The 12,520-nt window shown below is 43.7% G+C and overlaps 1 protein-coding gene across 2 annotated transcripts in view; it reads left to right on the forward strand.

Annotated features, from left to right (window-relative positions):
• Positions 1-12,520, forward strand: part of usta (uronyl 2-sulfotransferase a) — a 92,030-nt gene that overhangs the window by 44,831 nt on the left and 34,679 nt on the right. For both annotated transcript variants that reach the window (XM_080790631.1, XM_080790632.1), the window contains one exon: positions 2,637-2,680. In XM_080790631.1, the coding sequence (XP_080646757.1) occupies positions 2,637-2,680 (44 nt within the window). The remainder of the gene's footprint in view (positions 1-2,636; positions 2,681-12,520) is intronic.

The following is a 12,520-nucleotide window of genomic DNA, read 5'->3' on the forward strand; positions in this document are numbered from 1 at the left end:
TATAATTAATTACTTCAGCATTGTCATTGTCAGGACACAGATTCAGTTTCAGTAGGAACCATTTACACAGATTCAGTTTCAAGTCGGACCAGATATTAGGACCGACCGTATGTGCCACACTAACTATAATCCTCCTCCAGCCCTGTGAAGAAAGTGTCCTCACTCCTCAGACACCTCACCTCACCTATGTACTGGTACAGGTGGCAGAGTAAAAGCGGCCATTTCTTTCCGGCACCCCAGAGCTCCTATTTTGAAGGAATCCCGGGAATGATTGTGTTAAACGGATAGTGAAAGTCCTCCAACGAGACACATGTTCCCATTATCCAGTCAATTAGAGCCGTTGTCCTAATGGGGAATCGGAGAAAGAACAGGCTTTAGCCTCCCGTCCCCACTGCAGGTTTTTTTTAAGTTCTTCTAACTTTTCTGTCTTTGTGGGTGGTGGGGGTGGTGGGGGTGGTGGCAGCTGTCGGCCTGTTACGAGGCCCATGCCCTGGAAAGAATTAGTTCCAATCCCCGATCCAAAGCGTTAATGAGAAGCACACACAGGGGTCGTCCATGATGGATGACAGGAGAGGGAACGGAGATGTCTGTTTCTCCCAGGGTTCCCCACCCTGCCGCGACCTCAAATGCCTTGGTGCGATCTGCGAAACCAAGGCTCTCTCTCAGCATTCCTCAGGAAGACACACTGTGCACGTGTGCGTGCGTTCGTGCGTGCGCGTGCTTCTTCGTGTGTACTTGTACATGTGTGCACTAAAACAGTGTTTCTTGAACCTTTTCATGCCCGAGGACCTACAAATGAATATGTACTACAGTGGTGCCCGTTGGGCACTGGCCTACTTGGAGCAAGCATGTTGGGAATGCATGACCAAACCCAGTTATTATGTCTGTGTCCCTTTTAGGCCCATATATGGAGTTCTTTGTCAGGCATGCCCAAATATGGAGTCTATGCAGATGTCAGAACCTCACTGTGATTTCAGAACAGCCCAGCTCCATATATGGAGATCTAGAGGTGATGATATGATATGATATGATATAGTACTTTATTGTCAGTTCACACTGAAATGTGTCTTGTGACACAGCAGCCAAGTATGCAGAACACATATACACACATTTGACATAACACAAAGAACAAGACAATTTACATACATAAAGACAAGAGCAATATCCACAATATAGTGTGTGTGTGTGTGTGTGTGTGTGTGTGTGTGTGTGTGTGTGTGTGTGTGTGTGTGTGTGTGTGTGTGTGTGTGTGTGTGTGTGTGTGTGTGTGTGTGTGTGTGTGTGTGTGTGTGTGTGTGTGTGTGTGTGTGTGTGTGTGTGTGTGTGTGTGTGTGTGTGCTTGCTTGCTTGCTTGCTTGCTTGCTTGCGTGCGCGTGCAAGTACATGCGCGTACCGGAGCATGTATGTTAATAATAGCTAGGCCAAAACAAGCCAGATTATATCTCAATATAAGAGAGTAATTGCCCAGAACCTATACACACACTGCTGTCTGCAGTATAAACAGTACTTACTAAGCCATACAATGCACTTCCAACATGACTTCAGAACAGCCTCTCTGCGTGCTGTGCCAAGTGAGTAAACTATTGGCAAACCACAGTGAATCATGTGTTCATGTGTGAGTTTTCATTTGTCACTAGTTTCATCGGTTTCTTAGAGAGCTCCGCGCTCCTTTCAACACTTTCTGTCTTCTGCTGTCTGCAGAAGACAGAAATTGCTTCCCATTTATTTTTGCTCTCTTTTTTTCCCCCCTCCTTTTTCCCTCATGTGTGTCTCTCTGACAGTTTATGTTTCTCTTCCCGAATCCCGAACACTGTTCATCTCTCTCTTCTCTTTCTCTTTCTAGTGACGTTCACTAGTTTGGTCATTCTCTCTGTGTTCCTCCTGGGGTGACTGCAGGTATTCTCTTTGTCTCTTTGTCTCTGGACAGGCGTTGCGAGCCGCCCCGTGAAAGAAAAGGCCACTGTCACTTAAGTCAGGGCTTGGATTTGGAGAGTTGACTGAAAGGAGAGCACAGATCCAAAGTATTCAGGCAGCCTTGAAAGGGTCCCATTGTGCCCTCTCCGCGCATGGAGGCAGATATACTTTACTGTAGGAAATGGCCGTAACTCTCTCTCTCTCTCTCTCTTTATGATAATGACGACACTTTATGAGGATGATTGTGAAGAGCTGTACGTGTTTTTCTTCGACTGACTATATCAGAGGATGCCGGTGGACAATTCTAATGAAGCTATTTTGGTGTTTTGTAATGTATATGTAATTATGATATATGAATATCTATTAGACACAATCCAGCATACTGTCTTCCCATACTGCTGGCCCGCTGAATGAAGTTCAGAGTTCCTTGCCTTGAACACTACTGTACATGTTTACCCCAGTGCTATGAGGTCCATGCATTGCCATTCTCAGCTCACTACACTTTTAAGGTTTTACTTTTAAATCGAATAATCGATGTGAGATTCAGCTAGCCACTTAACCCACAAAAAAACAAAAAAGATTTGACATTGTTTTGAAAATGGTAAATATACAAGCGCACTACACGCATTCATGTTCTTTTTCCAACATTTTCGCCATGGCCATTTTCTTCAGCTTTCTGACATGCCCTAAATTGGAACAATTGCTTCCTTTTGTCTTCGCAGGTGAATCTACATTCATTGATGACCACGGACCTCCAGTGCCAAGGGTGAGTCTCTCTCTCTCTCTCTCTCTCTCTCTCTCTCTCTCTCTCTCTCTCTCTCTCTCTCTCTCTCTCTCTCTCTCTCTCACCCTCTGTTCGTCCTACTGCTGGCGCTCTCTTAACCTCTCTCTGATGTTCTGCCATGTGTAATGGGAGCCAGGTCAGTGTGGTCCAGGCGGGATAAAAGACCCGTTATACTTAATTGTGGATCTACAATTATGCGTGCGTGCACAGTACAAGGATCTACGAGATTGTATATCTGCTATTTTTCTGTGCCCGTCACCGCTCACGCACCTACTGTAAGTGTACATCAAGCATAACAGATAGTTCTGTATGAAGGAGCCGTGTATGAGCTCGCTCTAAATACTAAATAGACCCGCGCCTCGGTGCTACAGTAATGCTTTGCACGCACACACGCACACACGCACGCACGCACGCACCACACACACACGCACGCACGCACACACCACACACACACTCGGAGCCCTCCGGACACAGGAGCCTTGTTTTCATCCAGCTGCATGTCGTCTATGAGCTGCATCCTTCCTCTATGCCTTCTTTCTCTCTTTCTGCCTTTGACCCACCACTATCTGTCTCCCTCCATGTTGTTAAACTGACATATTTACACCCCCCCCCCCCTCCCCCTTCCAGAATATGTATATATATATGTGAGCCAAAAATATCCAGCGTGTGAATATGGTTAATCACCCTCATTCTCACACCTTTTCATGGCTGTCTTGGAATGCGTCTGTCTGGGCCAAAAGCGCTTATTATAGCTTCACGTAGTAATTATAGCGTGTCGAGGCTCAAAGCCTTTGCCACATTTTCACTTTCTGCCATTTTTGATGGCAGAAAGTCGAGCACGGGGCGTTCCACACGCAAATTATTGGTGATTATCTCAAATAATAGCGACGAGACGACTATGCACAGTATGTATGTAATAATTGGGACAGACCTATCTATAATGGCATGCCCTAAATAGAGACACCAGGTTGACGGTGGTTTACAATGTCTTTTCCAGTGTGATGCATCCTGACGAATACCAAACGACTCGCCTCTTTACCATCTCGCCCCGCGAAATGTTTTAATGTAGTTAACAGTTAATTTAGTATTTCCCTCCCTCTCTGAAATCTGAAATTATCTTGTATACAGATTTATTTGATTGTATAGTAGTCGATCTCTATACTCTGTAAAATTAAGAAAGAATAACATGACACAGAGACGGTGACTCCTTAATTAAGTTAATTTAGGACCTTCTAGCAGTTAATTTCGTTTTATTAAACGCATTTCTTCCATGATGTAGCCCATGTCTTGTAATGGCATCATCATGCTATTATGCCCGTGGATATACAGAGAGAACTTAACAATGATGAATTAATATTGATAATACCTTTTTATATAATCACCAACATGAATTATGTTTGTTATTTACAGCTAGATAGAGCAGTGGGGCGAGATGGAAAAGGGCCGACCGTACCTGTTATCATCCTGACTGATTAATGTAGCCGAATCAATAGAACGGAGCCGACCTCATGGAAATTAATTAGATGGACTGTTACCAGTCAGTCCACCACTCACTGCTTCATACATCACTGGTCAGACACCAGACTTACAGTGTTTGCACAATTTCAGTCAAGTCAAATGTTTTTCAATTTTTTTTTGCTTTGTCCCGGTGACACATTACATACAGCTCAGCTGGCGTCTAAAATGGATTATGTGTCACGCACTACCTATGTTAGCGAGACACCATAATCACACAACATATTTATAACACGTCTGTTGATAGACTTTTAATATACTGTATATATTTCGCTGCCTCTTTATTGAGTATGTTGTCACCCCAGGCTATGGCAAAATTCCCAGATTCAAGGTCATTAATGTTTGTCGTCGTTGTTAATAGCTGATCCATTTTTCATGCCAGAATTGTTTTATTGACTTATTAAGTCAATAAAGATCGGTTCTCCACTATAATATGGCCTTTGTCATGCTGATAGCCTACCGAGTGTCTTCCACTAAAAACTAATGACTAAAAAAAACACAAAGAATAGGTTGGATAGTGGCGAAGTGGTCCTTTAATGTTGCATGTGTCATGTCAGTCATACTTGGCTACAGTGGAGTTCAAAGACACATTCATTGCATGCAGGCAATTTGGTGTTTATTTTGCGTTTGTTCTCAGTCAGTAGGTTGTAGAGATACGTGGGGGACGCACGCACGCACGCATTTCTTTTTTTTTATTATAGAAGAATAATGAGAACTGAAATGGAAATGGGTCTTGATATTAACTTGTTATTGCTAAAGATTTTCGTATTTGCCCTAGTGGGTAAGTCCTCTAAGAAATGGAGGCCTTTCCTACGCTGCTAAATCATCAGCAGACAATTATGGTTAGAAAAAAATGTGTTATGATTGGCTGTAAATGTCAAGAATGCAAACCACAAAATGTACGAGATAAACCATTTTTTGCCATTATGGGAGACCCCCAAACCCACCATAAATACTGCCCTGGCGTCCGACCAAGATCTCTTGCGTGGACTGTGTGGACGTGAGCGGCTCTTCAGATTATGCTCTGCTCACATCTGGCCTTTGTTTGTCTGTTGTGTTGTGTTGTGTTTACCCAGAGAGGCCTGTTTTCGTGTTGGCTGCGTACCCAAACTAAATCTGAGGGCGAGGTGTTATCGGTATGACACAGAGCCCTGTGGCCTGATTGGGGTTGCTCTGGAGAAGTAATGACATTCCCTGACCCTGAATCATAATAGTTTTCGTGTTCAATTAGGAGTGAGGGCTGTTTTTGTCCCCCCAAAGTGTCTTAATAGAAGCCATAGCGCCTCACTTAGAATCGGTCCCATTGGAGCGAGCCTTTTGAGCTGGATTTTATGGCACTTGCTACACAAAAGAAAAGAAAAACCCACTAATGGTCTCCATCATCCCCAATTCAAGACAGAACGGAGCATAGCAGCTTGCCTGTGTCAGAATAATGGCTGGCTTTATACCAGGGCTAGCTGGAGCATAGCACAGTCACAGCTCTCCTCAGCTCAGTTCCTCAGCCTCCGTCCCCCCAAAGCCTCCGTCCCCCCCAAAGCAACTTGTTCTCGGTGCCAAGGCACCAGATCAGTCTGCTGGATGCTCCACAGTTACCGTTACCACCACACCGCCTCTGATTTAAACCAGTCACGGCTCCCGGTTCCCGGGCAGCAACCAGAAAGAAAATGTGTAATCAGTCGCAGATGACATGATGACCGCCACTGCCAGTACTTCAAGTATATCCTGTGTCATGTGCGGTCTACTTTGCAATGTCATTAGTATAATACATGTGAACTTCCCAGGCATTTTGGGGAATATTATGGGGCAGTGTGTGCAGTTGCACCTGGAGCTGTCCAGTGCTGAAATCTTTCACCTTTGAGGCCTCGATCTGCCCAAGTTGGGTATAGTTGACCTGCTACAGTAAACGATATAGTCTCCACCTGGTCGGACGGCCCAAGTCCGGAGACGTCTTATATAAGCTATGAAACAACATAAACCAAGTTGCTGTTTCTGCGATACGATTCAGTAGCCATACATTATATCAAAATGTTGAAACTTCTTGGGGGGGGAAAGACATAAATGTATCATTACTTACTTTTATTGACGAAAACAAGCTGTTCCCCATTACGTGCTCTTTTACCCCTGTGTATTGACCCAGCTCCGCCTTAATAGCACCAGCAGAGACAGAGTCCTGGCGCCACAAGCGCAGCTGTTCAGAATGCAATCAATCCTGAATATTTACAAACTCAGCAGCTCTGGTGGTTATTCTTGAGTTTGAAACGTGCGATCAGTCAACGTCTCATAAAGGAGCCATAAGGAGCAACAACGAAAAAGTCTGGCTTCCTGCGTAGGCCTTTAAACCCAAATACAATCTGCTGTTTGTCAGGATGAGTATGTTGTCTTAATTACATGCACCACAACTCCTCTCTCTTTTCATGCTGTCTTTTGAACATGTTACCATTAGTCACCGCAGTATCCTGGGTTTTGCTACTGCAGCGTTATTCCCTTGTTGTGCGCAGGCTAAAGACTGCAGACTGCATTGGGTGCATCTGTCATTATCTCATTCCGAATACAGGCGATGCTTAATGCCATGTTTGCAACAGGCGCTACATCAAACGGTTGATGCTGATCCACGGCACCTCTCATTATCCCATGCTCTGATGTCCCCCGATAAGACCGATGGGATATTTTTGACAGAGGTTGGCTTTATTATAACATTCACATGAAGCAGTGGAGCCCTGGTTTCATCATGTGAGGGGATTTTTCCTTGAAAGCAAAAAGGGGTCAATCTTAACCCATCCTGGCCCTTTTGGTGTTTTAAGCATTCTTTTATGCTTTAGCTATTGAAAAATAGCAGATCTACGAGCTTTGTAGGTCTGCTATTTTAGAGAAATCGTGAACATGTAGTGCAAATCTTTGAATATATTTCAGAGCCAATGTTTTTAACTCAAATCTTTGCTTCTGGAACAACATATTTTGAGATGGGGGGCCGGAGGCCAATTACAGATACAGATACAGATGTACTTTTTGGGGTCCTTGACATGAAATATTGAGCACCACTGACATAGAAAAAGGTATTTCAGAAAACTGTCAGGATTTAGGAGACATTTTCTTTTATTTTGACGTCGGGCCTAAATGGGTTAAAGGAATAGCTCACCCAAAGAATGACAGCTCTGTCGTTGTCTCCAGTTGAGAGTTTTCTTTATGCACACTCTGTTGTAAATGGTGCATTTTATGTAGCGCCTTTCTCTGGAGCGCTATACAACGTGCGTTACAGTCATTCACCCATTCACACACCGATGGTGGGGGAGGAATGCATGGGAGCCGGGAGCAGTTAAGTCTTAAGTGTCTTGCTCAAGGTCACTCGAACGCAAACCAGGAACCTTAAGATTCCAAGACAACCACTTCTGCACTCTGCGCCACTACTGTGCAGATACGAGGAGTTTGCCAGCAAAACGTCTCTTCTACAACAGAAGAACAGTTACCTCACACATTTACGTTTTGGTGTTTCAGCTGCCATGAGGGTTAGTTGATAATGACCGAATTTTCGTTTTTGGGTGAACTACTTTAAATGAAAGCATATGTAAAAACCAAACAGCTCTCAGAATAGTTGAGTCATAATGAGTCGTATTATGTGTTAGTTAGCAAGCATGACAAGAATGTCCCTATTACACTTTTACACTCCTGAAACACTGATATAAGGTGTATGAGCATATTGTTTTAGCAATTTCCATTTATCTTTCTCAAAATCCTTCCTTTTATCAATATTAAGCTATACAGCACTACCAGAGTAGTTGGATGGCTCATCTCTAGTGCACTTTATTGCAGTAATCCGTCCCTTCTCCGTGTAGGAAGGATCTCTTTCAAGGTTTCAAGGACCACTACTTCTCTCTGTCTCCGCTCCGGGTATAGGTATAGGAGTAGGGATGAATGAATAGACGGGCCATTAATAACAGGAAGTGTTGAGAATATCCTGCGTGCCCCGAGTTGAAACCTCGACATACATGCCGTTCCTCCGCTTTAGCGGGGGATGATGAGCCTCTGGGTGACAACAGAGAGAGATGAACTCGGAGCAAGGCTAAGTGAAAACAGCAGAGGAACCTTTTTTCCGAGGAAAGCACATGTTTAGCCGTGGCATGCGTACTCGTACAGCGCCATCGGCTTCCAGGAATCACAGCACAATAGAAGGGAGGGAGGACGAGGGTGTGTTTGTGTGTGTGAGGAGGAGGATGCAGGCCTGGTGTTTGGCAGATTTCGACACATTCACAAACTTGCCAGTAGGGGTTTACGGACTGCAGTCGAACCACATAAACAGTGGTGATAAAACCTCAAACTATATTCTGGTCGGTCTCAATGGTGATGATTGATGATGTTCTTAAGCACATGAACCCTGGGCTAAAGGGTAATGTCCCAAATTCTAGGCATGTCATAATCAGCCAACATACTGTATTTGGCAAAGATACTGTAGCAAATCTACAAGCTCTACAATTGAGCTTGTAGATTGTACATTGTTGTAGAGGGGGAAAAGTCTCATAATGAACATTAGTGAGGATCAATTATGAATTTTGAGCGACGTGCTCCTTTAAAATGACAGGTTCAATTTGTAAAAAAAAAAGAAAGACTGTGATTGTCTGTGGGTTGGTATACATGGTATAAATACAGGGCGGGGGTGCTTGAAAGAAAAGGAGATTGAGAAAAAAATCAAAGAAGAGCAGGGAGAGAGCGCTCAGAGCGGTGTAGGGAGCGTGAGACTCGAGAGCCTCGAAAGTGCGGTTCCAGTGAGTCCTCTGCTCGATGTCTGCTGCAAGCCTGTGTGGCTGGCATCAGAGCTGCAAATACCACAGCAGTACCTTGCACCCATGGACACTGGGACAGCTGAGACCAGGTGTCATCAATATGTCTGTGTACACTCTGGGACACTGGGACAGCTGAGACCAGTTGTCATCAATATGTCTGTACACTGTAATCCAGCCTGACAGCGCGTTGCGGGTTCGAGTCCCGATCCCAACGACTTTTGCTCACACCCGTATGAAGTGACAGGCGCTCTTATCATCATACATACATCATGCATCATCTCATTCTGGCCATTCACATCCTATGTCCAGCTTTTAATGTTTGTGTTTACACTGGCCATTCATTATCCATGGCATTTGTGTTAGGTGACATGCAGTAAAGGCCGTCGGGATCGGGAGTCTAACCCGCGGCACACTGCCAGACTCGGGCTACCGGCCAAGGTGCCTGGACAGCTGAGTCACGGCCCAGGCCTGGCTGAGACCATGCTTGGTGGGAAAAAAAGAAACGAAAAAGAAACTCTTACATAAGGCATTTTTTTACAGAATGAATTGAATATCGACATAATCCACGCTCAAGGCAGACATTACAAATAATACTGACAGTGTGCAACAGAAACCTGAGCTCGGCGCATTCTACAAGATGAGAGCATCAATTGTTAGGCTGCTGTTTCAGTGTTGTGTTGTCCATGCCAGCAGGGGTTTGGACACATACGGATGCCCAAAAAATAAGCATCAAGGCAAAGTTATTCTTGTTTTTTCTCCAAGGATACAATCGACTGTTGGAAGTTTTATTTATTCAATCAGTCATTTTGTTATCCTGTCAGTGGGGAAAGGCCTCCCACAAATTGTGTTTGTATTTCATCAGGCTCGTTATTTTGACAAACGAACGAAGTCTGTGATTACACTTTGCAAAATGATACGTGCGGGAATGTTGAATTTCTGTCCAAGAGAACTATGCCTTTATCTAGAACAAATGGCGTGATGATGCGTTGAGTTTACTTCTATTTTTGGAAACTTTGTCACAAAATAGGGACACCGCGGTTAATGTGGTTAACATAATTATTCCTGTGCCAAACTGCTTTATCAACTAATGACTTCCTGAAAATTATTACAGTGTTTCCAGGGGGGGGGGGGGGCAGGAAGTGTACTCCTGATAAAGCAGTGACGTGTCGTGTGTGCCCATCGAGACATGGCACCCTTCTTCTCAAACTTTTGTTTTGAGTTTGACCCTGAGGGTCCCTGGGCCCCACTTTGAGAACCACTGCATTAAATCCATCCATCGCTTGTATTTACTTATCTCTTTATCTTCTCATTTTGTTCTCTGCTTGGCTCTGGCAAACAGCCAGCGAGGCCTTAACTGTTACGTTTTTTTGCTGAGCTTGGGTAAAAACATTCTGGCTTTAAAATGTTTCATCCGCAAAGACGTCCCTAAAGGATCTCTTATAGCACCTTTTTGCTTTGCTCTATCTCTATCTCTGCCCTCGTTTAGTAACGATCCATATCCTAGTTTGAATTATGCATTATGTTTGACCCTACAGAACTTAGAGAAACCCTAACCCACAGACAATCATATGTTTGACCCTACAGAACTTAGAGAAACCCTAACCCACAGACAATCATATGTTTGACCCTACAGAACTTAGAGAAACCCTAACCCACAGACAATCATATGTTTGACCCTACAGAACTTAGAGAAACCCTAACCCACAGACAATCATATGTTTGACCCTACAGAACTTAGAGAAACCCTAACCCACAGACAATCATATGTTTGACCCTACAGAACTTAGAGAAACCCTAACCCACAGGCGATCATATGTTTGACCCTACAGAACTTAGAGAAACCCTAACCCACAGGCAATCATATGTTTGACCCTACAGAACTTAGAGAAACCCTAACCCACAGACAATCATATGTTTGACTTTACAGAACTTAGAGAAACCCTAACCCACAGACAATCATATGTTTGACCCTACAGAACTTAGAGAAACCCTAACCCACAGACAATCATATGTTTGACCCTACAGAACTTAGAGAAACCCTAACCCACAGACAATCATATGTTTGACCCTACAGAACTTAGAGAAACCCTAACCCACAGACAATCATATGTTTGACCCTACAGAACTTAGAGAAACCCTAACCCACAGACAATCATATGTTTGACCCTACAGAACTTAGAGAAACCCTAACCCACAGACAATCATATGTTTGACCCTACAGAACTTAGAGAAACCCTAACCCACAGACAATCATATGTTTGACCCTACAGAACTTAGAGAAACCCTAACCCACAGACCATCATATGTTTGACCCTACAGAACTTAGAGAAACCCTAACCCACAGACAATCATATGTTTGACCCTACAGAACTTAGAGAAACCCTAACCCACAGACCATCATATGTTTGACCCTACAGAACTTAGAGAAACCCTAACCCACAGACCATCATATGTTTGACCCTACAGAACTTAGAGAAACCCTAACCCACAGACAATCATATGTTTGACCCTACAGAACTTAGAGAAACCCTAACCCACAGACCATCATATGTTTGACCCTACAGAACTTAGAGAAACCCTAACCCACAGACAATCATATGTTTGACCCTACAGAACTTAGAGAAACCCTAACCCACAGACCATCATATGTTTGACCCTACAGAACTTAGAGAAACCCTAACCCACAGACAATCATATGTTTGACCCTACAGAACTTAGAGAAACCCTAACCCACAGACAATCATATGTTTGACCCTACAGAACTTAGAGAAACCCTAACCCACAGACAATCATATGTTTGACCCTACAGAACTTAGAGAAACCCTAACCCACAGACAATCATATGTTTGACCCTACAGAACTTAGAGAAACCCTAACCCACAGACAATCATATGTTTGACCCTACAGAACTTAGAGAAACCCTAACCCACAGACCATCATATGTTTGACCCTACAGAACTTAGAGAAACCCTAACCCACAGACAATCATATGTTTGACCCTACAGAACTTAGAGAAACCCTAACCCACAGACAATCATATGTTTGACCCTACAGAACTTAGAGAAACCCTAACCCACAGACAATCATATGTTTGACCCTACAGAACTTAGAGAAACCCTAACCCACAGACCATCATATGTTTGACCCTACAGAACTTAGAGAAACCCTAACCCACAGACAATCATATGTTTGACCCTACAGAACTTAGAGAAACCCTAACCCACAGACCATCATATGTTTGACCCTACAGAACTTAGAGAAACCCTAACCCACAGACCATCATATGTTTGACCCTACAGAACTTAGAGAAACCCTAACCCACAGACAATCATATGTTTGACCCTACAGAACTTAGAGAAACCCTAACCCACAGACCATCATATGTTTGACCCTACAGAACTTAGAGAAACCCTAACCCACAGACAATCATATGTTTGACCCTACAGAACTTAGAGAAACCCTAACCCACAGACCATCATATGTTTGACCCTACAGAACTTAGAGAAACCCTAACCCACAGACAATCATATGT

Source organism: Protomyctophum bolini (genome assembly GCF_963924005.1).
Source record: "Protomyctophum bolini genome assembly, chromosome: 19".
NCBI classification, from domain to species: domain Eukaryota; kingdom Metazoa; phylum Chordata; class Actinopteri; order Myctophiformes; family Myctophidae; genus Protomyctophum; species Protomyctophum bolini.